This window comes from Cyprinus carpio, chromosome B18, assembly GCF_018340385.1.
Source record: "Cyprinus carpio isolate SPL01 chromosome B18, ASM1834038v1, whole genome shotgun sequence".
Classification (NCBI taxonomy): domain Eukaryota; kingdom Metazoa; phylum Chordata; class Actinopteri; order Cypriniformes; family Cyprinidae; genus Cyprinus; species Cyprinus carpio.
Window position 1 is genome coordinate 25,281,063 of NC_056614.1, and position 26,254 is coordinate 25,307,316.

General features: G+C 37.4%; 3 protein-coding genes across 3 annotated transcripts in view; 2 read left to right on the plus strand and 1 right to left on the minus strand.

The window, feature by feature from the left end:
• LOC109109836 (serine/threonine-protein kinase ULK3) overlaps nucleotides 1–11,430 on the minus strand; it is a 15,246-nt gene extending 3,816 nt beyond the window's left edge. Inside the window, exons 1-12 of the mRNA XM_042744572.1 lie at nucleotides 11,093–11,430; nucleotides 10,754–10,894; nucleotides 9,302–9,422; nucleotides 9,099–9,194; nucleotides 8,348–8,491; nucleotides 7,709–7,791; nucleotides 6,884–7,039; nucleotides 5,181–5,286; nucleotides 5,036–5,103; nucleotides 4,151–4,226; nucleotides 4,017–4,081; nucleotides 3,854–3,932 (exon numbers count right to left, since the gene is read on the minus strand). Coding sequence (XP_042600506.1) covers nucleotides 3,854–3,932; nucleotides 4,017–4,081; nucleotides 4,151–4,226; nucleotides 5,036–5,103; nucleotides 5,181–5,286; nucleotides 6,884–7,039; nucleotides 7,709–7,791; nucleotides 8,348–8,491; nucleotides 9,099–9,194; nucleotides 9,302–9,422; nucleotides 10,754–10,894; nucleotides 11,093–11,191 — 1,234 coding nt within the window. The 5' untranslated portion in view covers nucleotides 11,192–11,430. The remainder of the gene's footprint in view (nucleotides 1–3,853; nucleotides 3,933–4,016; nucleotides 4,082–4,150; nucleotides 4,227–5,035; nucleotides 5,104–5,180; nucleotides 5,287–6,883; nucleotides 7,040–7,708; nucleotides 7,792–8,347; nucleotides 8,492–9,098; nucleotides 9,195–9,301; nucleotides 9,423–10,753; nucleotides 10,895–11,092) is intronic.
• A 1,265-nt stretch (nucleotides 11,431–12,695) lies between these two features.
• LOC122140357 (threonine--tRNA ligase 2, cytoplasmic-like) lies at nucleotides 12,696–13,113 on the plus strand. Its single transcript, XM_042743627.1, has one exon. The coding sequence runs from the start codon at nucleotides 12,802–12,804 to the stop codon at nucleotides 13,111–13,113; it is 312 nt and encodes a 103-aa protein (XP_042599561.1). The 5' UTR covers nucleotides 12,696–12,801.
• A 139-nt stretch (nucleotides 13,114–13,252) lies between these two features.
• On the plus strand, nucleotides 13,253–25,326 carry tars3 (threonyl-tRNA synthetase 3). The gene is made up of 18 exons (XM_042744571.1): nucleotides 13,253–13,381; nucleotides 13,630–13,817; nucleotides 14,999–15,122; nucleotides 15,594–15,718; nucleotides 15,891–16,008; nucleotides 16,965–17,029; nucleotides 17,110–17,188; nucleotides 17,349–17,495; nucleotides 18,614–18,712; nucleotides 18,806–18,972; nucleotides 21,085–21,247; nucleotides 21,539–21,676; nucleotides 21,756–21,833; nucleotides 22,681–22,802; nucleotides 22,877–22,981; nucleotides 23,911–23,983; nucleotides 24,673–24,787; nucleotides 25,070–25,326. Exons 1-18 carry the CDS (start codon nucleotides 13,268–13,270, stop codon nucleotides 25,216–25,218), a joined length of 2,169 nt encoding a protein of 722 aa, XP_042600505.1. The 5' UTR covers nucleotides 13,253–13,267; the 3' UTR covers nucleotides 25,219–25,326.
• Nucleotides 25,327–26,254: the final 928 nt, after the last annotated feature.

Genomic DNA, 26,254 nt, shown 5'->3' on the forward strand with positions numbered 1-26,254 from the left:
CACATTGCTGTGTGGTTGCCGTGCTTTTCTGAGGGTTTTAACATGTTGCTATGTGGTTGCCCTGGTTTATAGAGTGTTGTTATTAGCATGTTGCTATGCAGTTGCTATGGTTTTCTGAGGATTTTACCAAGTTGCTATGCAGTTGCCATGGTTTTCTGAGGGTTTTAGCACATTGCTGTGTGGTTGCAGTGGTTTTCTAAAGGTTTTAGCACATTGCTATGTGGTTGCCGTGGTTTTCTGAGGGTTTTAGCACGTTGCTGTGTGGTTGCCATGGTTTTCTGAGGGTTTTAGCACATTGGCTGTGTGGTTGCTATGGTTTTCTGAGGGTTTTTAGCATGTTGCTATGCAGTTGCCATGGTTTTCTGGGGGGTTTAGCACGTTGCTGTGTGGTTGCCGTGCTTTTCTGAGGGGTTTTAACATGTTGCTATGTGGTTTCCAGTGGTTTTCTGAGGGTTTTAGCACATTGCTGTGTGGTTGCCGTGGTTTTCTGGGGGTTTTAGCATGTTGCTATGTGGTTTCCATGGTTTTCTGAGGGTTTTAGCACATTGCTGTGTGGTTGCTATGGTTTTCTGAGGGTTTTAGCACATTGCTGTGTGGTTGCTATGGTTTTCTGAGGGTTTTAGCACATTGCTGTGTGGTTGCCGTGCTTTTTCTGAGGGTTTTTAAACATGTTGCTATGTGTTCGCCCTGGTTTATAGAGTGGTTATATAGCATGTTGCTATGCAGTTGCTATGGTTTTCTGAGGATTTAACCAAGTTGCTATGCAGTTGCCATGGTTTTCTGAGGGTTTTTAGCACATTGCTGTGTGGTTGCTATGGTTTTCTGAGGGTTTTAGCACATTGCTGTGTGGTTGCCGTGCTTTTCTGAGGGTTTTAACATGTTGCTATGTGTTCGCCCTGGTTTATAGAGTGGTTATTAGCATGTTGCTATGCAGTTGCTATGGTTTTCTGAGGATTTTACCAAGTTGCTATGCAGTTGCCATGGTTTTCTGAGGGTTTTAGCACATTGCTGTGTGGTTGCTATGGTTTTCTGAGGGTTTTAGCACATTGCTGTGTGGTTGCTATGGTTTTCTGAGGGTTTTAGCACATTGCTGTGTGGTTGCTATGGTTTTCTGAGGGTTTTAGCACATTGCTGTGTGGTTGCTATGGTTTTCTGAGGGTTTTAGCATGTTGCTATGCAGTTGCCATGGTTTTCTGGGGGGTTTAGCACGTTGCTGTGTGGTTGCCGTGCTTTTCTGAGGGTTTTAACATGTTGCTATGTGGTTTCCATGGTTTCCTGAGGGTTTTAGCACGTTGCTGTGTGGTTGCCGTGGTTTTCTGGGGGTTTTAGCATGTTGCTATGTGGTTTCCATGGTTTTCTGAGGGTTTTTTAGCAACATTGCTGTGTGGTTGCTATGGTTTTCTGAGGGTTTTAGCACATTTGCTGTGTGGTGTGCTATGGTTTTTCTGAGGGTTTTTAGCACCTTGCTATGCAGTTGCCGTGCTTTTCTGAGGGGGGGTTTTTAACATGTTGCTATGTGTTCGCCCTGGTTTATAGAGTGGTTTATAGCATGTTGCTATGCAGTTGCTATGGTTTTCTGAGGATTTTACCAAGTTGCTATGCAGTTGCCATGGTTTTTCTGAGGGTTTTAGCACATTGCTGTGTGGTTGCCATGCTTTTCTGAGGGTTTTAACATGTTGCTATGTGTTCGCCCTGGTTTTCTGAGGGTTATTAGCATGTTGCTATGCAGTTGCTATGGTTTTCTGAGGGTTTTAGCACCTTGCTATGCAGTTGCCGTGCTTTTCTGAGGGTTTTAACATGTTGCTATGTGTTCGCCCTGGTTTATAAAGCAGTTATTTAGCATGTTGCTATGCAGTTGCTATGGTTTTCTGAGGATTTTACCAAGTTGCTATGCAGTTGCCATGGTTTTCTGAGGGTTTTAGCACATTGCTGTGTGGTTGCCATGCTTTTCTGAGGGTTTTAACATGTTGCTATGTGTTCGCCCTGGTTTTCTGAGGGTTATTAGCATGTTGCTATGCAGTTGCTATGGTTTTCTGAGGGTTTCAGCACATTGCTATGCGGTTGCTATGGTTTTTTGAGTTTTTTGAGTTGCTAGGGCAATGAAAGAATCAAACCAAGTCTTTTTTTGCAGTCTACAGGATCTTTTCTATTTTATTTGGTTTTGTTATTAGTAAATCCTAGCGATATGTACATCCTATATGCTTAACTTAGCACTAAGAAATAGTAAAAGCAAGTAATGGAGAAATGTTTCACAAGCACAGGAGCCTGACGAGCCCGGCGGCTGTGTTTTGATTAGGCCAGTGCTGGCACTAGCGCTGTAACAGATCAACACAGGAGTGAAATGGCCAAAAAACACCTGCAGTGAGGCGGGAATCCAGCAGAGTTGTGGGGTCTGGAGCTCTCGAGGAGTTTGAGAAATAACAGTTTGTATTTGCTTCAGTATTTAATAAGACTGAGAATGAAGAGCGCTGCTCTCAATGAGATCCAGATGATCGTACCACACACGCTGACCTGGCAACCGCTCTCCGCCACATCTGGACGCCTGACAGCCCTCCGCCTCACGAAGAACTACGTTTTACATTTTCAGTAAAAAAATGGCAGAGATGTTTGTCCAAAGCTCATTCACTAAGGTGTACTTGGTGGTTGCTATGGTGTTCTAAATGGTTGCTAAGCTGTTGCTAAGTGGTTGCTATGGTATTCTGTGTTGTTCTTAGGTGGTTGCTAGTGTGTTCTGAGTGTTCCCACACGTTACTAAGCAGTTGCTAGGGTGTTCAATAAGGTTGCTAGGTTGTTACTATGTGGTTTCTAGGGTATTCAGGATGGATGCTAAACTGTTGCTAGGTGGTTTCTAGGGTGTTCTAGATGGTTGCAAAGCTGTCGCTAAGTGGTTGCCTGGGTGATCTGAGTATTTAAACCTGTTCCTAAGCAGTGGCTAGGGTGTTCTGATGGTCGCTAGGCTGTTGCTCGGTGGTTTCTATGGTATTCTGTGTTGTTACTAGGTGTTTGCATGGAGTGTACTGGGTGGTTGCCAAGTTGTTGCTTGGGTGATCTATGTGTTTACATTTGTTCCTAAGCAGTTGCTAGGGTATTCTGATTGTTGCTAGGCTGTTGCTTGGTGGTTGCTATAGTATTCTGAGTTGTTAGTAGGTGGTTACTGGGATGTTCTGAGTGTTTACACATATTGCTAAGCAGTCGCTAGGGTATTCTGATGGTTGCTAGGCTGCGCTCAGTGGTTTTTATGGTATTCTGTGTTGTTACTAGGTGTTTGCAGTGGTGTTCTGGGTGGTTGCTAAGCTGTTGCTTGGGTATTCTAAGTGTTTAAGCAGTTGCTAGGGTATTCTGATGGTTGCTAGGCTGTTGCTTGGTGGTTGCTATAGTATTCTGAGTTGTTAGTAGGTGGTTACTGGGATGTTCTGAGTGTTTACACATATTGCTAAGCAGTCGCTAGGGTATTCTGATGGTTGCTAGGCTGCGCTCAGTGGTTTTTATGGTATTCTGTGTTGTTACTAGGTGTTTGCAGTGGTGTTCTGGGTGGTTGCTAACTGATGGTTGCTAGGCTGTTGCTTGGTGGTTGTTATGATATTCTGTGTTGTTACTAAGTGGTTACTAGGGTGTTCTGGATAGTTCTGGATAGTTTTTGGTGTTCTGGGTAAGCTGTGCTTGGGTACTAGGGTGTTCTGGATTTTCTATACATCTTGATATTTTATAAAAAAATATACTAAGTGGTTACTAGGGTGTTCTGGATAGTTCTGGATAGTTTTTACAAAATTAAAAATGAATGTTAAATTGAGGATTTGCTCTGCATTGTGAGTTTTTATCAGATAATTGGCAATAAGTTTTCATGACGATTTACCCGCCAATGCCAGCAGCAGCTCGCCCAGACTCTGCTGGTATAGATCAAGTGTGTCGTAGTCCTCGGCACCGCCCTCCTCCTGCACACATCAGGACTCCATTACCCATCATGCAACACTGCAGTTCACATGACACACAAGCATATGAGCCGTCGCAGCACTGACCCGGGCAACAGCAGTGGACGCCACTTCCAGGGCCGCCAGCAGACGCGGCTGATCTCTGGACATTTCTGTGAACGCAATGAAGAACGTCAGAACTGGAGTGAGATATCAGATATTAATAATGCAGCACTGCTCACCTATTAATATGTTCCTGGTTGATTTCGCCTCCTCAAAACTGTTCTTGTTGTCCGATCTGACCAGTGCTTTGAGCTCCTAAGCACTACACACACACTAAATCAACTCAAAAAAAACAAAAGAACATAAATCACAAACACTTTCCAAATAAACCGGATCGGTGTTAAGATCTAAGTTTATAAGTGACCGTTCGCAAAGCTTGATTGACAGGCGATCTGACCAATCATAACGCAGAATCCGCCATCCTGTCCGCCAAACAAACCAGACAGAAATTTAGATTAACTTCGGTGGACTTAAACTTGGAAAATGTTGTGTAGTGACCATAGACTGTAGTTACTGACTAGAGATATTATCAATATTGTGATAACGCGATAGCAAAACTGTCTCAATATTGTTGTGGTCACATGAGTCACATGGGTCCAACATGGGTTGGAGCTCTTAATTTTGAACTCTCAAAGTGCATTAGATAGAATAATATAACTAAAATGTAAAAAATTTGAATTTTTTTCCAATTCTTCATTTGTTGTTTTTTTTTTAATAATCGCTATAAATATTGTATCGCGGACTTTATATCGCGATGTTATTGCATCGTAACATTTTGATGTTGCTACATCCCTAGTATTGACGTCTTACCGCGGCTGAAATAAAATACCTTCTGATGTTCATTCATGTTTATTTCTTGCTTTAAGTAAATATCAAATGATGATTGGTTCACAGGCGTGTTGTCAGTTTACTTTTTGCTCCACGGTGTATTTTTCACTGCGTGAGAACATGATGTGTAGCGTGAGAGCAGCTTGGCTTGTCGGACATAGCAACAGAAACTAAGGAGAGTGGATTTTTGCAAAGGGTAAATTGCTTCTTTTTCATTTTCGAGCCCCAGTGTCCACGGGTTTGGAAGGACTTGATTTCTTTACCTTCTGTCTCAGTGCTTCCTTCTTCTGTCTGTCTGTCTCATCTGAAAGAGCAGAGACAGAGATGATGAGAGCGAACAGTGACTGGAGTAACAGAGAGACGGAGACGCTGGTGTCTTACAGTGAATGGCAGGAACGAAGTGTTCGAGTGCACTACAGTAGAGAGATAACGCAGCCGATCGCTCTCCATCCTGGTCCTTCTGCAGCGCCTGCAACACCAGCGCTTTCTAGAACACAAATACAGTCCAAACACCGCAAAACATGACTTTCAGTGCGAATGTCTGAACATTCTTACATCAACATACATTTATTTTAGAACCCACTTTTTATAAGATACCACGTCGTTTACTAAAAAAAAAAAAAATGATCGGAATGAAGTGAGTTTACGCTTAAAACAAGAGCAAACATCTGTCCGTAAGGTCAAAAATAATCTTATTTTCCCTTTAAATTTAATTCATTTTTCTGATCTCACTGACAGATATTTTTCTGGTTTTAAGCACAAACTCACTTTGTTTCGTTTAATGTTTCAGAAACCAAGACTTAATATCTTAAATAACCGTGCTTCTCAAGTAAATGTACCTTGATTTAAGAAATTAGAAATTTGTATTGAAAAATAATAATAATAATAAGAAGAAGAAGATAATTTGTTTTTTTTTGTTTTTTGCATTGCAAAATATTCTTAAATCTAGATACATTTACTTGAGAAGCAAAATGACTGAAAATATTAAGTCTTGTTTTTTGAAGAAATGTATAAAAAAAAAATTAAGTGTTTTTTTTTCCTTAAAATAAGAATAAAATATTTGCTAATGGGGCAAGAAAAATAATCGTTTTCTTTTTGAGTAAGGATTTTATTTTTTAATTTTTTTTACACCATTGGCAGATATTTTTCTTGTTCTAAGCAAAAACTAACAAACTTTAGAGAAATCTTTCAGAAAATAAGATTTAAATCATCTTAAATAATTTTGCTTCTTAAGTAAATGAGTCTTGGGTTAAGACGTTTCAGATGGTTGTATTGAAAAACAAGATTAAAACACTAAGTAAGAAAAGTATATTGTAGTGTTTAACTGATGTTTGTCATAATTACACGTGCATTTCGAGAAAAGTGCAGCTTACAAACTAAATCAACATATGGCTGGGTAAAAATAAAGATTCAAACTCATTTTTTATTAGTTGTGAACATCTGAACAATGCAACATTAGATTCTTAAAATTACAAGATTAATGCCTTTTTAAGTGGATTCGAGAACAGTTTCACTCAAAAAATGCTCATTTATCTTAATAAGTAAGGCTAATAAGAATAATAACTATAAAAGGCCTACTTAAAATCTGAACAAAATCCATATTTTATTTACTAGGAAACTAGTTTTTTTTTTTTAAAGGTTTCTCCTGGGAAAATATAATTTTTCATCAAATATCAATTTGAAAGATTGTAAATAACTGTTATATTTATTTTGTAATTTTAATTATTGTATAAAATTAATTTAAGTATTAAATTTTAACATTCTTGAGTTTGCCACAAATATAGCCTTTGATGATGATATGATTTAAAATAATAAATAAATCTGAATGGAATCAAGAGCTTATGAATCAGAATCTAACTGAATGAGAAATCAGTGGCAGCGAGCAGCTCTAAAACAGACTCCTGTGATCTGCCTCTGCACTGAACGAGTGTTTGTGTGTTTGTAGAGCAGCATCTGTGTGACACATTTGCTGAAGTTCGGTCTGACGCTAGAGTCGAGCAGCGGCGGTTTTGCCACTTCAGGACTAAAATAAACACGTGAGAGTGTTAGTGTGAGTTCATCTGCGCTGACTCTGTCACACTCACGGCCTTCCCGAGGCTCTCGGCGCTGGGCATGTGCTCCAGATCCACGAAGGGATGCAGGAAGAACTCGTCAAACGTGATGCGGCGGTCCGGGTCTCGCTCCAGCAGCCGCAGCAGCAGATCTCGACAGTCACGAGACACTCGCGCTCCGGACGGCAGCTAAACACACAGAGAGCAGATCACGGCAACGTCTGAGACAACCACACCATCTAGTGGTGCAGAGACAATGAAGAGTATACTGACTCTTAGTGTGAGAGAAATGTAGCACTGCATCAGTGTCTCAGCAATGGATGCTCTGCAGTGAATGGGTGCCGTCAGAATGAGAGTCCAAACAAACATCACAATAATCCACAAGTAATAAACATCACTCAACTCTGCAGATTTCCATCCTGATAAAAAAAAAAACAGATCTGTGCAGATTTCTCTCCTGATTCACACCAGAACACTTTTTCACTGGAGGAAGTGTTATTATGGATTATAAACTCTATGTATTTGAGTTAAAAACGTCTTAATGCTGGATTTGTTTCATCTTTTGGTCTTGGACTCTCATTCTGAGATGGACTGGAGTGCTGTGGATTACTTGTGGATTATTGTGATGTTTTTATCAGCTGTTTGGACTCTCATTCTGACGGCACCCATTCACTGCAGAGCATCCATTGCTGAGACACTGATGCAATGCTACATTTCTACAAACCTGATGAAGAAAATTAAGCTTTTTGTAACATTTAATGTGTTCTTAATAAAAATAACACTGATTATGATAAGGAAACTCTTTGTTTATGTGTAGCAATATAAACACAGATCAGTGATTCAGATCTTAATCCTCACCTCGATGTGTTTCTCACTGCGGATCTTCTCTTCTAGTTCAGTGAATGAGCGAGAGGCGAAGGGAGCTCGTCCAAATAATGCTTCTGCCCTCAAAAAAACACACATACAGTCAGTCAAAAAACTGGAGTAATAACAATTTATTAATGTTTTAGAAAGAAGTCTCTTCTGCTCATCAAGGCTGCATTTATTTGATCAAAAATACATTAAAAACAGTGAAATATTATTATGATGTAAAACAGCTGTTTTCTATGTGAATCTCTGTTAAAGTGTAATTTATTTCTGTGATGTGCAGCTGTATTTCCAGCATCATTACTCCACTCTTCAGTGTCACATGATCTTCAGAAATCATTCTAATATGATGATTTGCTGCTCAAGAAACATTTCTGATTATTATCAATGTTGGAAACAGCTGTGCTGCACAATATTTATGTGAAAGCTGTGCTATGTTTGCAAATGAAGATATTTTGAAAAATGCAAACAACACTGACTTTCATTTTCATAGTTTTGTTCGACCGAAGGAAGAAAGTCGTACAGGTCTGGAACAACATGAGGGTAAGCCAATGATGAAAGAATCGAAGGACTCCCTTAAATCCTATGTACATTTCTTATCAATTATGATATTTTATTTTGGTGTCTCACCGTATAAAATGACCCCGACGGACCACAGATCCACTCGAGCATCATAATAGCGTCTGCACACCATCTCTGGAGCCATGTAGAGCGGAGAGCCTCTCAGAGCCTGCTGCTCGTCCCAGGGGCTCATGTACTGCGCAAAACCAAAGTCTACACACACAACCGGTTATTCTCCTTATTATGAGATGATGAGAAATAAAAATCACAACAGACTCGTTCAAATGACGTCAGACATGAGAACAAAACACCCCTGTGAGCCTCTAGAAAACACTTCATATTACAGTTTATTTCATCTGCTTACACACAGAATCTTTACTTGTCACACAGTTTCTGAAAGCTGACGCTCAAACAGCAGAAGCACACACCAAATCTACAAAACCATACACTAATCATCAGACTTTGACTCAGTTTTCAGTTTCATAAAACACTTTCTGCAAAACACAACACAGTTCTCTATGTGACACACACACATCTAACAGGAATTAATATTATGGTGAAGCTGTTTGCAGCAAATGTTTGCTTTGAGATGTGTGTGTGATGTTTTGAATGCAGTGCTTGGTTTTTCAAGAGATGTGAGGCGTTTTGATTTGTGTGTAAAGTTTGGAAAAAAAAGAGCCAATGTTTTGAAAACGTAAGCAGTTGAAAAAAATTGTAACGGTGCATTAGATCTTATTTATGCTGACTGTTCTTTGAGTGTAATAATAGTGCTGACAGTGATGTGCTGGAACCTTAAAGTTCATGTGTCATGAAGTCTGACCTGCCAGCTTCAGCACGTTTCCACTCAGCAGGATGTTCTGTGGTTTGAGGTCCAGATGAGAGATGTTCTTCTCATGAAGAAACTGAAGGGCACATGCTAAAACACACACATGAGACACATCACGTCTTCTCATCCCAATCAGTCTGTATCAGTCATTTCATCATCACAGATCCTGTGGTGTGTGTGTGTGTGTGTGTTTGTACCGATCTGCTGTAGGCAGCGACGGGCAACTCTCTCCGGAAGAATCCGGCGACTGCGGATAAATCGGGACAAATCTCCTCCTGAACACCATTCCAGAATCAGATAGATGTTCTCGCTGTCCCACTGACAGACAGACAGAGAGATGAGGATTTGCCATTAAGAGGTAACAGGGTAAGATGAGCCACCCTCCTTCATTTTTCTCTTTATGGCACAAAATCTTATCTCAGCACTTTTGGTGAACGGCTACACTGTTTCCAATTTTGTCATTCATCTGAATATCATTTGAAAGATGTATTCAGTCAAAACAGTTTGGAGGTTAATTGATCTATTTGTGTGTCTCTGGAAAATAGTGACCTATGACATTATGTATTCTGTTGATTATCAGAGTTTTCATGTCTATTTGGATCCTTGAGCACATCAGTGCTTTTGGATTTGAGGAAAAAAAGTTTTTTTCCCTGATTTTGTCCGTCATTGGTTATTCAATTATTCAGCTAAATTGGCGAAATACAATTTTAAATAAAAAAGTTAATGTAGTATGTAACATTAATGTAATAACGTTAATGTTACAATTAATAAATTACATTTACGACAGCATGTTACATTAATGACACTAAGTAAATGTTACAATTCATGTGTAACATTAACATGTTACATTTATGACGTTACGTCTGTGACACTGTAAACATGTTACAATGAATGTGTTACAAAAATGTTACATTTATGACTAAATGTTACGTTCACGACACTGTAAGTGTTACAATTAATGTGTTACAAAAATGTTACATTTCTGACTAAATGTTACGTTCACGACACTGAAAATGTTATAATTAATGTGTTACAAAAATGTTCCATTTATGACTAAATGTTACGTTCATGACACTGTAAACGTTACAGTGAATGTGTCACAAAAATGTTACATTTATGACGTTACGTTAGTGACACTGTAAACATGTTACAATTAATGTGTTACAAAAATGTTACATTTATGACGTTACATTAGTGACACTGTTAATATGTTACAATTAATGTGTTACAAAAATGTTACATTTATGACGTTACATTAGTGACACTGTTAATATGTTACAATTAATGTGTTACAAAAATGTTACATTTATGACATGTTACGTTAGTGACACTGTAAACATGTTACAATGAATGTGTCACAAAAATGTTACATTTATGACTAAATGTTACGTTCGTGACACTGTAAACATGTTACAATTAATGTGTTACAAAAATGTTAATTTATGACTAAATGTTATGTTAGTGACTGTAAATGTTACAGTGAATGTGTTCCAACAATGTTACATTTATGACAACATGTTACGTTAGTGACACTGTAAATATGTTACAATTAATGTGTTATAATAACGTTACATTACTGACACTATGTAAATATCTTAGAATTTAAAGTAAATCCACATTGTTCTTAAGGAAGGCTGGGAATCTTGTACCTGGAAGTCTTTGAGCTGCACTATGTGAGGATGCCGGACTGTTTTCAGGATCTCAATCTCTGTCAGCAGGTTCTCCACTGAGCTTTTATTCAGACTTTTCTTACTGACCACCTTCACAGCCACCGCCTCCCTGCTGTCCGTCTGAAACCGACCACAACATGCAAATGATCAATAAAACCATCAAATATTCAAACAAATAACTCATAACCATTCAAGTAAAACAATAAAGTACCACACTAAAAAGAAAGTCAATAATCAACAGTCTCACTGAAGCATGTCAAATATGCTTCTGCTGATAACAGATTATTCGTCAATAATCAGAGATCAATAATCACTCGCCTTTCTGAAAGCTTTATAAACTGTCGCATATGTGCCGCTTCCCAGTCTCTGTGTCAGAATAAAGTCTTTGAGCTTCGGAGGAGCGAAGCCCGCGGCCATCCTGAACTCAATCAATCAATAATCGATCAATAATCAATGACATTTACAGCATAATCACGAGCACAGCGCTGTCCTTCTGCCCCGATCACTCTCATTCAACCGCGGACTGTTGGCTTTATGTATGATAACCATATATAATTCAAAACATGATCAGATGATCGTAAACATTATATTAACGTGTTGACATATGAAGCGCAGGGGTCTGTTTACTTCCGCACGCTGACGTCATCGCTGCTGTCACGCACCTGAATCTAGAGCGCGCACTGACACCTGCCGGCCAGATTGAGTACTGCAACTCCATTCAAACTTTATAGAAAAATGCATCAATAAGCATGATATCGATTAATCCATACACACATACACGCGAAATAAAATTAATTACTGCAGCTTATGAACTATAAACGAATATTTGTAAACATGTGAAGAAGTGTGAAGGTCATTATTGTCACTGTTGACCAGAGGCTGTCACATGGCAACAGAGAGCTGATTATAAATGACTCTGAAGTATATTTCTGTTCTCGTGTGTCACGCTGTTGTTATACATAGCGCGACGCTTCGGATCGTGTTCATGGAGCGGAGCGCATAGAAAGGCATGCAGCAGTGACGCTAGAGTGTCTGAATGGGCGGGGCGTTGCCTCTGATTGGTCGGATACATAATAATTATTTGATTTTGACTCTTCACAGGGTGTTTTAAATTCAATGATTATTCATGTGCAAATTATTGACCTGTTATTTTATTCAGCACCATTTACATTTGATAATATGTAATAATTAGGGTATTTTATTTAATATTCCCTTAGATTTTGCTGGGTGGATTTCCATGTGTACTTTAGATGCAAATTGTTTTATACTTATATATATTATACAATTATCTCCAATAAGACAAATATATGAAGGTTAAGTTTTTATAACGCAAACAAAGTCCTGTATCATGAAGACAAAATGCAATAAATACTAAAATTAAACAGAATTACTGGAGTTAAAAGAACATAACATATATTAAAAAACAAAAACAAACATATGTGTCCCTGCAGCACAGAAGCAGTCATCAGCAGCACAGGTATATTTGTAGCAATAGACAACAATACATTGTATGGGTCACAATTATACATTTCTCTTTTAAACCAAAAATAAATAAAATAAAAATCAAATACCATGAACAAATAATATAAATTTCAAACCACAAACAAAAAAAAAATCAAAATTAATATTTGATAAGCAATGCTAAGAACTTCATTTGAACAACTTAAAAACTCAAAAAATGATTTTCTCAATATTTAGATTTTTTTGCACCCTCAGATTCCAGATTTTCAAATAGTTGTATCTCAGACAAATATTGTCCTCCTAACAAACCACACATCAATGGAGAGATTATTTATTCATCTTTCAGATGATGTATAAATCAATTTCACGTTTTGTGGTCCGGGGTCTCACACACACACACACACACACGTGGTGTGATTTGTACGAGTCTCAATGGAGGTTCGTCTGTCTGGGCCACCGAGCGCCCCCTGCTGGAATGATCGGTTGGTGTCACCGGCTGAACTCGTGTTGTTACCGGTTATATTCCGCTGTTCCCGGTTCGGATCCGGTCATCGGTGAGGCTGGAGATGTCGGAGCGCATGGCCGCTCGTTTGTCCGCTCAGGAGGAGCAGATCGAGGCGCTGAGTCGTGAGATCCTCCGCCTGCAGGACGGACTGACCGGCGGATTCCTGAGCTGCGACCCAAGCCTGGACGCGCTGCGAGCGGAGAACGAGAAGCTCCGGTACCGCGCTCTGCACCTCCGCCGGAGCCTCCGAGAGGAGCAGCAGCTGCAGGAGCGGGACCAGAGCCAGAGGACCAGCTCACAGAAGAGCCAGAACAAACCTGAAGAACTAAAGGAGAAGATAAAACCAAATAATCAAAAGCATGTAGGTAAATAATTGTAAAAAAAAATTTGTTAGTTGCTTTATCTATCCATCCAACCATCAATGTTCAATGCATTTATGCAAATGTTTAAGGTTTGTTGTATAAATTCATGTCATTTTGCCAAATTAGAAACAAAGAAGCTCATTAATACACAAGCAAAATTGCATAATGTTGAATGTTTTTGGTTTGCTTTGTGTGTTTCAGCAAAATGCTGCTCCACCTCAATCCAGTGCATCAGGTGTTCAAGTGAAAAACAAGAAGAAGGAGAAAGTGAAGGCAGAGGTGCACGCACAGACACACACACACACACACACACACACACACACACACACGTGGTCAGTGTGATTGCTGTGTCGTGTTTGAACAACTCACCATTCATGTGGTGTTAAAAAACTCATCTACCAATAACCCATATCTCTCTCTCTCTCTCCCTCTTTCTCTCTCTCATTGACCGGAGCAGCCTCACCCACTCTCTCTCTCTCTCTCTCTCTCTCTCTCTCTCTCTCTCTCTCTCTCATTGACCGGAGCAGCTGGACCCGTGGCCAGTGTTCGTCTCTGACCGTCTGCAGCTTTATGAGCGGCTGAAGAAGGAGAGTGACGCTCTTCTGGCGGAGCGGGCGGCTGGCGGTCACTCCATCAGTGTCCAGCTGCCCGACGGACAGACGCTGAAGGCCACAGCCTGGGTCAGCAGCCCGTATCAGCTGGCCTGCTCCATCAGGTGAGAGCTGAAACACCACTGAATCTGAGCATTAACTCCTCACTCATGCTGCGTCTGAGAGACACTCAGATCTGACTCTAGATGTGTTTGAGTAGCTCTGCTGACACTTTCCATGAAAACTGGTCAAATTCAGTGAGATATTATTATCATTTTTTATCAAAGAGTTGTAATTTTTCTATTTTTTCCTTTTTCATTTTAATTTTAGCAAAAAAATGTCATTTTATTTATGTATGTTTTTTGAAATGTCTATTTTTTTATTTATTTTTATTAAAATTTTAGTTATTTTAGTACATCAAGTTCAACATGAAATAAATAAAATAACTTAAAAAATGAAAACTTTGCCTTTGTAAACAGCTGAAATAAAATGTTACATTTTAAAGTATTTTTAATTTATTTATCATTTATTTGTTTTATTTAACATTTGTTATATTGGATAAATGTAAAATTTATTGTCTTTTAGTTTGATGTATTATGTATGTGTATATATACTGTACAAACATAACATACGTGTGTGTGTGTCTCTGTGTGTGTGTGTGTGTGTGTGTGTGTGTGTGTGTGTGTGTGTGTGTGTGTGTGTGTCTGTGTGTGTGTGTGTCTCTGTGTGTGTGTGTGTGTGTGTGTGTGTCTGTGTGTGTGGTGTCTCTGTGTGTGTGTGTGTGTGTGTGTGTGTGTCTCTGTGTGTGTGTGTGTGCGTGCGTGTGTGTGTGTGTGTGTCTCTGTGTGTGTGTGTGTGTGTGTGTCTCTCTGTGTGTGTGTGTGTGTGTGTGTGTGTGTGTGTGTGTGTGTGTGTCTGTGTGTGTGTCTGTGTCTGTTTGTGTGTGTGTGTCTGTGTCTATGTGTGCGTGTGCGTGTGTGTGTGTGTGTGTGTGTGTGTGTCTGTCGTGTGTGTGTCGTGTGTGTGTGTGTGTTGCTGTGTCTGTGTGTCTGTGTGTCTGTGTCTGTGTGTGTGTGTGTGTGTGTGTGTGTGTGTGTGTCTGTGTCTGTGTGTGTGTGTGTGTCTTGTGCTTGTGTGCGCTCGTGTGTGTGTCTGTGTCTGTGCGTGTGTGTGTCTGTGTGTCTGTGTCCTGTGTCGGGCTGTGTGCGCTCGTGTGTGTGTGTGTGTGTGTGTGTATGTGTGTGTGTATGTGTGGTGTGTATGTGTTCTGGCGGACAGCTGTGTGATCGCGCGTGTGGACGGATAGTCAGGCTCTGGCGGACAGCTGTGTGATCGCGCGTGTGGACGGAGAGCTGTGGGATCTGGACCGGCCGCTGGAGACCGACTGCAGTCTGGAGCTGCTGCGCTTTGACCACGAGGATGCACAAGCCGTCAGTTACTCTCCACACTTCCATACTTATAATAATAATAATAATAATATAATAATGTTTTATTTATATAGCGCCTTTCAAAACCCAAGGACGCTTTACATAAAGTCCATAGATAACATAAACACAAATGGAAATAGTCACATGATCAAACAAATAAAGCAGACGGAGATCATCTTATGTGCTAGCAGATAAATAATGCAAGCAAGCATGGAATTGAAAAATGAGGCAGACAGTCAATTAACAACACATATCGTTTGCCACTGTCTTATTATAATGAACTATAAACTAATAATGAACTAATAATCGTTCAATAATTGTAATTGAGGTAAAGGGTTTTGATTTTAGGTCACATCGCCCAGCATTATTCCAGAGTTTAGGAGCTTAAATACTGAAAGCCCTGCGACTCACACTACAGTACTCCTGTAACTCCTGTGTGTGAATATATGATGATCAGATGATGATTTGTCTCAGGTTTACTGGCACTCCAGCGCTCACGTCCTCGGCGAGGCTATGGAGCGCTTCTATGGCGGATGCCTGTGCTACGGGCCGCCCATCGAGAACGGCTTCTACTACGACATGTTCCTGGACGGACAGAAGTGAGTGAGGTGTTTGACATAATAATTACACAACCACATCACCTAAGTAAAAGAACCAGAAATATAAAAAAATACATAAGTACACAACTCATCAACAAGTACACATTCACTTTCCACACATACCAGTGTCCAGCACAGAGTCTCAGTCAGTGTATCTGCTGTTTGTTCACAGAGGAGTGTCCAGCACAGAGTTTGGAGATCTGGAGAACATCTGCAGGAGCATCATGAAGGACAAGCAGCCCTTCGAGAGACTGGAGATCAGTAAGGAGACGCTGCTGGAGATGTTTAAGGTGCGGTGCGTAGGTGCTCGGAGACACGCGATCTATTATAGGAGAAGAATAAAGTATGGTAGCAAATAGGTAAAAGTGTAGAATTGCACTGTCTGCTTATGTGCATCAATCAGCAGGTGAAAAGCATTTGGTTAATGGGGAATATCGATCTATTGTGCGTCTTGTTGCCGAGCCCAACCTCTAAATAAATATAAACACATAGACACCTACACTGGAATGCATTTTTAAATCCACATTGACTAGTCTACACTGATCGCGGGGTATTTAATGAAAATGCATTTGAAACATCTTAAGTGTAAGTGTCAATGCATGCACAGAAAAATAAAAGATATTTAAATCACCATTTTGCTGCACATTTGGCTCAGAATTCATTTTGAAATTCGCATTTTGTTACAATTATCACGCGGTATCATGATGAAAATGCAATCTCAAGTGTCCAACACACGCAAGTCTAAATGCATTTAGGAAAAATGGCATTTGAATGATAATTTTGCTGCAGTTTTTGCTTGGACATGTTAAACATATCTAATCAGTTTGGGTTATACAATTTAAATTTTGAAACTTATAAAGTGTTAAAATATGTTTTTCATTTACATATTAAAACTAGTGCAGAAAATGGCAATTGTAAATTATATAATAGAATTTTCATTTTCCTTTTGCACGAAATGTTGCACATATGTATGGGAAAATGTCAATTTAAATACAGAAATACACTGTCATTTTGCATATTATATTTCAAAATTTTGCTACCCATATGCTTTCATAATTTACAAACAGTTTTTAATCATGTTCTTGTTTGACGTACCATATTTAAGACTGCAAATAAATGTGGTATTTATTTAGTATCATGGTATATATCATGGTATTGTCATCTGATCAACCTGGTCGCTGTGTTTTTCTATGGACGTCGAGAAATTGAAATTGAAAACGCTTTTTATTTGCTTGTATTATTTTAGTACAACAAGTTCAAGTGTCGGATCCTGAATGAGAAGGTTTCCACTCCCACCACCACCGTCTACAGGTAGCGCAGGACGTCTGCTTTCTCCATACGGATGCTATAAAGCCTCATTCTGTCATGAATTACTACTCTTCCTCTCATAGGTGCGGCCCGTTGATTGATCTGTGCCGTGGGCCACATGTACGGCACACCGGCAAAATCAAAGCGCTCAAGATCTATAAGGTACTCAGACAACTTTAGATCACTCTTACAGGTTTTAATATGATCTTAAACGACACTTATACTTCTGTTTTTATCAGAACTAGCAAGTTGGTTGTGACTGGTGAAATAAATGCAAGATGCTTTAAACTACTCTGTAGTGTGATATTGTGATGTTGTTCAGAATTCATCCACGTACTGGGAAGGCCGTTCAGACATGGAGACGCTCCAGAGGATCTATGGGATTTCTTTTCCTGACGGCAAAATGCTGAAGGAATGGGAACGTTTCCAGGAAGAAGCCAAAAACAGAGACCACCGCAAGATCGGGAAGGTGCGTGAGAGTCAGAGCTGGAATGAGCTAAAATATTTACTTGAAGTCCTTCTGAGATTAATTTAAGGCACTTTCACATGTTCCGGTTCTGTGACGTTGGTTAATGGTCATATGACATGCAGATAAACACATGAAATATTTTATATTTTTATATTTTTTATATTTTTAAGTGTTTTGCTTTAAAATTCTTTATTTTAATTTGACATTTTTGGGATTTTAATTCATTTTTAGTAAGTGTTCTATTTTCATTTTTTTAAACATTTAATGTAATTTTTCTGACTTGTTTATTAATGTTTTATTTTGATTTTCATTTTAAAATATTTTAATGTCATTTAATGATTTAATTATAAATGTGTTTTATTTTGATTTGTGTTCTAAACAATTTTATTTGTTTAATTTAAAAATGTAGTTAATTTAATTGAAAAATTATCTTTGACATTTTTGACTTTATTAGTAAGTGTTTTGTTGTGAATGTTATTTTTATTTTAATTTAACATTTTTATGATTTAATTATTTTTTTTATTTTTATTGTTTTATTTGAAAATGATCTATTAAATATTTATATTTTTATTATTTAATGAATTGTTAGTGGTTTATTTTGATTATTTTATATTATAATTATTTATTTTAATTTGACATGTTTATGATCTAATAATTATTAGCTTTTCAATTATTTGCTTTTTATTGGCTTCCATAGACCCTTGTGTCATGGAGCACAGTTTGCAAAGAAATACAAAATAAATTTTGTTCAGAAAATGCAAAAATGTAGTTACTTTTCATAATGTTGATTTCATAATGGGCTGTTCACATTTTTTCATCCTGAATGGCGTGACATGCATCTCTTAATGACAGCAAGTGAATTTGTTTCTCGGCTTCTTTGAGGATCAGTTGGTGTCCTGAAAGCTACTAAATTACACATAACTAATGAGTTTTGTTTTTTGTTCTCTTACCTCATTAAAATCGTCTATACTGCATATAACAGTTGTGCCGTATGGTTTCTAGTGCATTATCATGTATTATACTATGGAGCAAGTTTGTCCAATCAGACGTGTCTCTTCACCTCCCGTTTGTGTGAAGGGGCTTGTTAAGATCTCGCTCTCTCGTGGTGTGATTTGCAGGATCAAGAACTTTTCTTCTTCCATGATCTGAGTCCAGGAAGCTGCTTCTTTCTGCCGCGAGGCGCTTACATCTACAACACACTGACAGAATTCATCAGGGTACGTCAGCAAATGAGTTCAAACTAAAGCACAGTCAAACACAGAATCCCACAGCGCTGTTCATGATGTGTGTGTGTGTGTGTGTGTGTGCAGGAGGAGTACAGCAGACGTGGCTTCCAGGAGGTGGCATCTCCTAACATCTATAACAGCAAACTGTGGGAGACGTCGGGTCACTGGCAGCACTACAGTGAAAACATGTTCTCCTTCCCCGTAGAGCAGGACATCTTTGCTCTGAAGCCAATGAACTGCCCCGGACACTGGTAAACCTCAACTCTGTGCTCGATTAGATTTAATCTCTTAAGGCCAGACACTACAGGTGAACAGGATAAAACTGTTAACTAATAGATCTCACCATACTCCCCCAGTTGATTGGTTTGTATTTCAAGTTTTCAGAAATGTTATGTTTAAATATGATGCATTAGCTAGTTAAATATGCACTGATTTGCATCTGAATGGGATAAAGCCAGGTTGAAAACTCCTGTTTGATTTTGTTGTCATATTAAAGTTAAAGGTTCTTCTAGGGATTTTGAATTTCTCTTTTTATCACTCCAGAAATCAGAAAATACTGTGAGCAGGCAGAAAACAAACACATTTTTATGCTTTTAGGAATAAAATGTATAAATCAGTCTGAATGATATATGAACAAACCCTTCAGTAAAAACCTTCAGAATATAGAGAGGAATGTTACTCTAAATTTTGGTGTGTGTAGGTGCTGCTGAAGCAAAGAAAAAAACTTTTAAACATAAATTGCAATTAAAAATCTACAGACGCCAATACATAAAGTGCAATAATAAAACAAGTTAATGATATCTTAAAAAATCCCTCAGTAAAAACCTTCAGAATATAGAGAGGAAATAATCTCTAAGTTTTGGTGTTTGTAAGTGCTGCTGAAGTGGAGAAAAACCTTGAAGATTTGCATCATGCCTTTAAAGATATGCATTTTCGCCTTGTTTTTAGGAGTAACATGTTGTATAAATAATTGTGAATGCTATATGAGCAAACCCCTCAGTAAAAACCTTCAGAATATAGAGCGGAATAAAACTGTAAAGTTTAGTGAATGTAAGTATTGCTGTAGTGGAGAAAAAACTTTTAAAGGTAAGAATTGCAATTAAAAATCTACAGATGCGAATAGATAAAGTACAATAATAAAACCAGGTGGGTGAAATATGAACAAACACCTTCAGAATATAGAGAGGAATAAAACTCTAAGTTTGTGTGTTACTTGAAGTGGAAAAACAAACTCACAGCTTTTAAAGATGCATTTTTGCATTTTTTATGTTTTTAGGAATAAAATGTTGTATAAATCAGTGTGTGGATGTTTCAAGAACAAACCCCTCAGTAAAAAACTTCAGAATACAGGGAGGAATAAAACTGTAAGTTTTGGTGTGTGTAAGTGCTGCTGAAGTGGAGAAAAAACTTTTAAATGTATGAAATGCAATTAAAGATCTACAGTCGGAAATAGATAAAATACAATAAAACAAACACTTGAGGTGTATTTTAGATGTGTTTCTTTTCTTTCCACTAGTCTGAATTAAGACATGTTATGGAAGCAAAATAGACCAAAATCTCAAAATTGACAGTGCATGAAAAAACAGTGGGTTTCCTGTAGTGTCTTGCCTTAAAGACAAAAATGGATGCTATGAAATCATATAATGACAATAACTGGTTGGCACCATTTTTTTTACAGTGCATGTACTAACATGTTGTCTGATTATCAAAAAGAAACACTTTATTGGTACAATTCTTGGTTGAACTGATTGTTGAATCAAACTCAGTCTGAATCAGGGCTCAAAGGACTCACTGAATCACAAGTTATAACGCAGACTGAAGCTGAAAATCATATGTACTTTTTGAAAGCAATGATTAAAATACAAGATTACTGACAAACTGTAGTTAAAGATACATATTTTATTGTGTTAAAATTATGTATTGATTATATATTGAAGTATTAAAATATGTTGAAAATAAATGTATTGATATTATTTAGCATATTATTTAGCAGTGATTTGTAGTATCACTGTACTTTGGGTGTTTATGACGGAGTAATATTCTACTTACTAATAATGAATTCTCTCTTACTTAGTATTTTTGTCTTGTTTGTAGTCAAAGTATCTAAAAATTCTTAAATTTAGATGCATTTGCTTGGTAAGCAAAATTACATAATATATTTAGCCTTGTTTCCTGGAGGGAAAAAACTAAATTAAGTGCATTTAGCTTAAAACAAGTAAAATTATCTGCCAGTGGGGTTAGTAAACTTTTCTTGTTTTAAGAAACAAGGCAAAAATATAAGTAAGATAAGCCTTTTTTTGCAGTGTTTTGAATCTAGCATTGATTCTGTCCTTCATCTCTCCTCCTGTTTCTCTGTTTGTCAGTCTGATGTTCAGTCATCGGCCGCGGTCCTGGCGTGAGCTTCCTCTCAGACTGGCTGATTTCGGTGTTTTGCATCGTAACGAGCTCTCAGGAACACTGACGGGCCTCACAAGAGTCAGACGCTTCCAGCAGGATGACGCTCATATATTCTGCACTATGGATCAGGTGCAGCGATGCTTCAGTGTCTTTGAGATACCAGATTTTTTCGAAATTAGTTTTATTCACTTTTTTCATTTAAATTTTAGTAAAATTTTAAACTAATTGTATTGTGTGCTTTTGTAATTTTTATTAGTTTTGTCGTTTTTTTATTTTAAGTTTCAATTATTTTCATACATTAATTTTCAACAAATTGAAATGAATAAAAAAGCTTGATCTCAAGTAAAAGCTTGATCTACTCAACAGCTGATTTAGATCTTTACAGAGAAAGAACCTAATTGTTTGCTTGTTGTATTTCAGATTGAGTCGGAGATGAAGGGCTGTCTGGATTTCTTGCGCTGCGTCTACGATGTCTTCGGCTTCTCCTTCCAGCTGCATCTCTCCACGCGTCCGGAGAAGTTTCTAGGCGATATTGCTGTGTGGAATCAGGCCGAAAAGGTACCAGAATACCATTTTTCCTGCTCTCTTTGATGAGATGTTTTTGTGCAGTATTGACTGAGTTTTTATTATTTCAAAGCAATTAGAGAACAGCCTGAATGAGTTTGGAGAGCCGTGGAAACTCAATCCAGGAGACGGGGCTTTTTATGGACCAAAGGTCAGAAATCCTTAAGACTGATGTTCTCTTCACAAATCAAAAATCATTTTTGTTAATTGAAATAAAACTGAAATGAGATATATATATATATATATAAGTGCTGTCAAATGATTAATTGCAATTAATCGCATCCAAAATAACGTTTTTCTTTACATAATATATGTGTGTATACTGTGTACTGTATGTTTATTATGTATATTTAAATACAAATACATGCATTTAAGAAAAAATTGTTTATATATTAAATATATTTATATATAATATAAAATATAAGAATATAAATATATAAATGTATATAGATGTAAATATTTTCAAAATATATATTGTATGTGTGTGTGTTTATATATACATAATAAATATACACAGTACACATATATATTTTATGTAAACAAAAACTTTTATTTTGTAAGGATTAATCATTTGACAGCACTAGTATATATATATACAGTATATAGTATCACTGTAGTTTGACTGATTTGGTTGTCTTGGTTTTTTTGAGAGAATAAAGCTGAAGTAAAATATAAAATAATTATTAGATGAAAAACTTGAACTGCTTGTTACTAACATTACTAAAACTGAAATAAAAATAAATTTAATGCTAAAAGGGAATATTTTTAAGAAACGATAAAAATGACAAAAAACAATTACTATAACTTGAAATATATAAATATACAAAAATAAAAGCTAATTAAAATTTTGATTAAATGCTATAATAATATATAGATTATACTAAAATAGCACTGATTCCACATTATTCTATGTTTTTTACACTCAAAACATAAATCATCTGAGAAGATGTTTGTCATGCAGTAATAATAATAATCATCCCTGAACTGTTGTGTTGTAGATTGACATTACAATTAAAGACGCCATCGGCCGTTATCACCAGTGTTACCCTTTTAGGCACCAGTGTGCCACGATCCACGTGGATTTCCAGCTTCCCATCCGCTTCAACCTGACGTATGTGGGGTGAGTAGAGCTCAGACTGGCTGTGAACGCTCTCACGGCTGTGACTCAGAGTTTAACCGTCTGAACCGCTGCAGGAGAGACGGCGAGGACAAGGACCGACCCGTGATCATTCACCGCGCCATCCTGGGCTCCGTGGAGAGAATGATCGCCATCCTCACCGAGAACTACGCCGGGAAATGGTGAGGAGTGCAAACCGTTCCCATTATTCTTAACTAAAACTAAGAAATCGATTTCGGTAATTGAAATAAAGTTGAGAAAATAACAAAATACCATAGTAGTTTTTACAATTCTCCTTTAAATTGTTAAGAAGCGTTCAGAATCTTTGTAATGAATGAAATCATTTTGATGACAGTGGTAATTAATACTAGTATTATTGTAGTAACTATGAAATTTGAGTGTTTTTGTGTTGAGGAAATAATCAAGTGTTATATTCGATTGAAACTGTTGGTTGATAGTAAAGGTTCACTCAAAAATACATTTTAAAACATATTTAATAACATATTCTGGAAAGTGAAGAAATAAAAATAACTGTCTTTTTTCTTAAAGCACATTCAAGATTCATATTATTTGGAGATGTATAGTAGGGTGTTGTGAAATTTAATGAGATTTCAGTTTTAAACTATCAGCCTTAATCAAAAGTCAGTTCATGCATCAGAAACAGCAAAATAAGTAAAAATGACTAAAACTAAAAATTGATAAAATGACACTTAATTTCCTGTGAAAGGGAAAAATCAATATGGCTAAAGCACATAACAAAATTGCTAAAACCTTAAAATGAAGATTGAAAATCAAAACCAATTCATAAAAAAACACTCAAATCAATTTAATATTTATGACCATTTATAGTTGTCTCTCTTTAGCTTTAATCACCAGTTTTGCTGCGGTGTCTTTAAGACTATATGTTAATGTCTTGTTAAGTCTGTTGCCATTGGCTAAGCTCTTTGCATATGTAATGAGATGTAGTTGACACTACCTCTTCCTTTATCAGATCACATTTAGCAGCATTCCAGCCGTATCTTTGCACATTTCCAGCGTGGACACATTGTGCAGTGAGTTCCTGTGCTCTCCGAAGCTTCACAAGCTGTGTCTTTATGTTGTGTTTGGTCAGGCCGCTGTGGTTGTCTCCACGTCAGGTGATGCTGGTGCCTGTGAACCCGTCTCTCGAAGAATACGCCAAACAGGTACCGCATCTGCTCTGAACTATGTGACTATGTGAGAAGCACATGTAAGAGGCTGACAATTAGCTGAACATATACTTGTTTAATTAGTGACACTAAGTCTGCATTTTAAAATCTGTGGCAATTAACATTTTTATTTTTAAACCTTTATCTGAATATGGCAACATAGTATCACGCTCTACAATATTTCCATGAATAAATCTCTGAGAGACACTATCAGCCAATCACTGTGTGCATAGTTAATGAGCACACTGACATCATCCATAGCAGTGAGCTCAGCCCCGCCCCCTTACTCTGAGCTGAAGACTTCTCTCTGTTCTTCACTACAAGTCTGTCTCAGCAGCTTTGTGAAGAGGTTTTAAGAGAAAACTCTTAGCTAAAAACTTTTACTACTGCTATTTAGTGGTGAGATCAAATGCTTTGTGAATATGGGAAAAACATGTTAGTCTGTGGTGTGTGGCCTTGGATACAGAAAAGTTATTATATTAATATAATATATTTGTGCATGTAAATTTTTCGACCACCATGCGCTGAGGAGTTGTGCATAATAATACTGGGATGAATTCTGATAAATAATTCTGGTTTTGTGTTTCAAAACCAGCTGCAGAAGGAAACCAGTGGCATTACTGAGCTCAGGTTAACCGAAGCTTTGTTCTCATGTGATTTCACTGGAGATCTTGCTCCCGCTGCAGGTCTGTGAGAGGTTTGTTGAAGCTGGATTCATGGCCGATGCTGATTTAGACTCTGGTTGTCTTCTGAACAAGAAGATTCGTAATGCACAGCTGGCGCAGTATAACTTCATCCTGGGTAAGAAACAGTGCTGGGAAGGTTACTTTGGAAATGTAACAGGTTACAGATTACAAGTTACATTATCTAAAATGTAATAAGTAGTGTAACTGTTTCTATTACTGTATTAAAGTAGATGTAACTAACTAATGTTACTCAGTACTTACATGTATAATTACACTGTAACAAAGACACACTTAAAATAAAGTGTAACGTTATTTCGTAATTAAATGAGGTAATTTAAGAGTGACTCCCCAGCGCTGGTGAGAAGTGATGTGTGTGTGCGGTGTGTTTGTTCTGCAGTGGTGGGAGAGAAGGAGCGCGCCGCCAGCAGCGTGAACGTCAGAACCAGAGATAATAAAGTACACGGAGAGCTGAGCGTAGAGGAGGTGATGGAGAGACTGACGCTCCTCAGACAGTCCCGCTGCCGCAGCGCCGAGGAAGACTTCTGAGAGATGAAGGATGCTATAAGAGGGAAGGGTTTTGTTAGGTGGATGTTAAACGATGGTTTGGTGTTGAAGTGTGTTGTATTCGGGTTGCAATAAAGACTCAAAGAATCACTGACGTGTTTATCGTTTGTCCACAAAATCGAAACTAGTTCAAAATATTAATAATGTAATATATGTGTTTGTTTTTTTTCTAAATTTTTCATCATCTGAAAGCTGAATAAATAATCTCTCCATTGATGTATGGTTTATTAAAATAGAACAATATTTGACTGACATACAACTATTTGAAAATCTGGTATCTGAGGGAGCAAAAAAAAATCTAAATATTGAGAAAATCATCTTTAAAGTTGTTCAAATGAAGTTCTTAGCAATGCATATTACTAATCAAAAATTAAGTTTTGATATATTTATGATAGGAAATTTACTAAATATCTTCATGGAACATGATCTTTACTTAATATCCTAATGATTTTTGACATGCTGTATTTTCAGCATCATTACTCCAGTCTTCAGTGTCACATGATCTTCAGAAATCATTCTAATATGATGATTTGCTGCTCAAGAAACATAATTATTATTCTGATTATTATTTCACTGTTAAAAAATTATTAAATATAAACAAATGAATAAACAAGAAATTCAACAACACGATTAATGGCAGAAAAGTTTTAAACTTCTTATTTTATTATATTTTTTTTTTTAAAGTAAAAAATAACTTAAATTCTAAACAAAGGGGATGTATCTGATACACTGAATGAAGCTAAGTTTCTTTCTCAGTTTAACAAAATTCACATGAATTTTAGAGGTAGTTGGATACTAGATATTATCCAGTAATTTAAAATGTACTTCGTGTTATTGTGTTAAACCGTGCTCTTTTCAACATTGTTTACATCTACAGCATGTGTGAACTCTATTATGTAGCAGTTGCTTCATATGTTTATTATTACATTTTTATCAAGACGCTAAGCTCATTTCAAAGAAGGTTTGGGCATAATAGTTTTTCTCTCATTAAAGCAAAGCACTTTTATTTTGAACTATC

What these genes read in the sequence shown, in the direction of transcription:
- tars3 (XM_042744571.1), top strand. Translation starts at nt 13,268, where the DNA reads ATGTTGAATGTTTTTGGTTTGCTTTGTGTGTTTCAGCAAAATGCTGCT. An exon ending in AAGCGCTCAAGATCTATAAG is followed by an intron (nt 17,189 to 17,348) that starts GTACTCAGACAA and finishes GATGTTGTTCAG; the next exon opens with AATTCATCCACGTACTGGGA. An exon ending in TCGAAGAATACGCCAAACAG is followed by an intron (nt 23,984 to 24,672) that starts GTACCGCATCTG and finishes CTCCCGCTGCAG; the next exon opens with GTCTGTGAGAGGTTTGTTGA.
- LOC122140357 (XM_042743627.1), top strand. Translation starts at nt 12,802, where the DNA reads ATGTCGGAGCGCATGGCCGCTCGTTTGTCCGCTCAGGAGGAGCAGATC.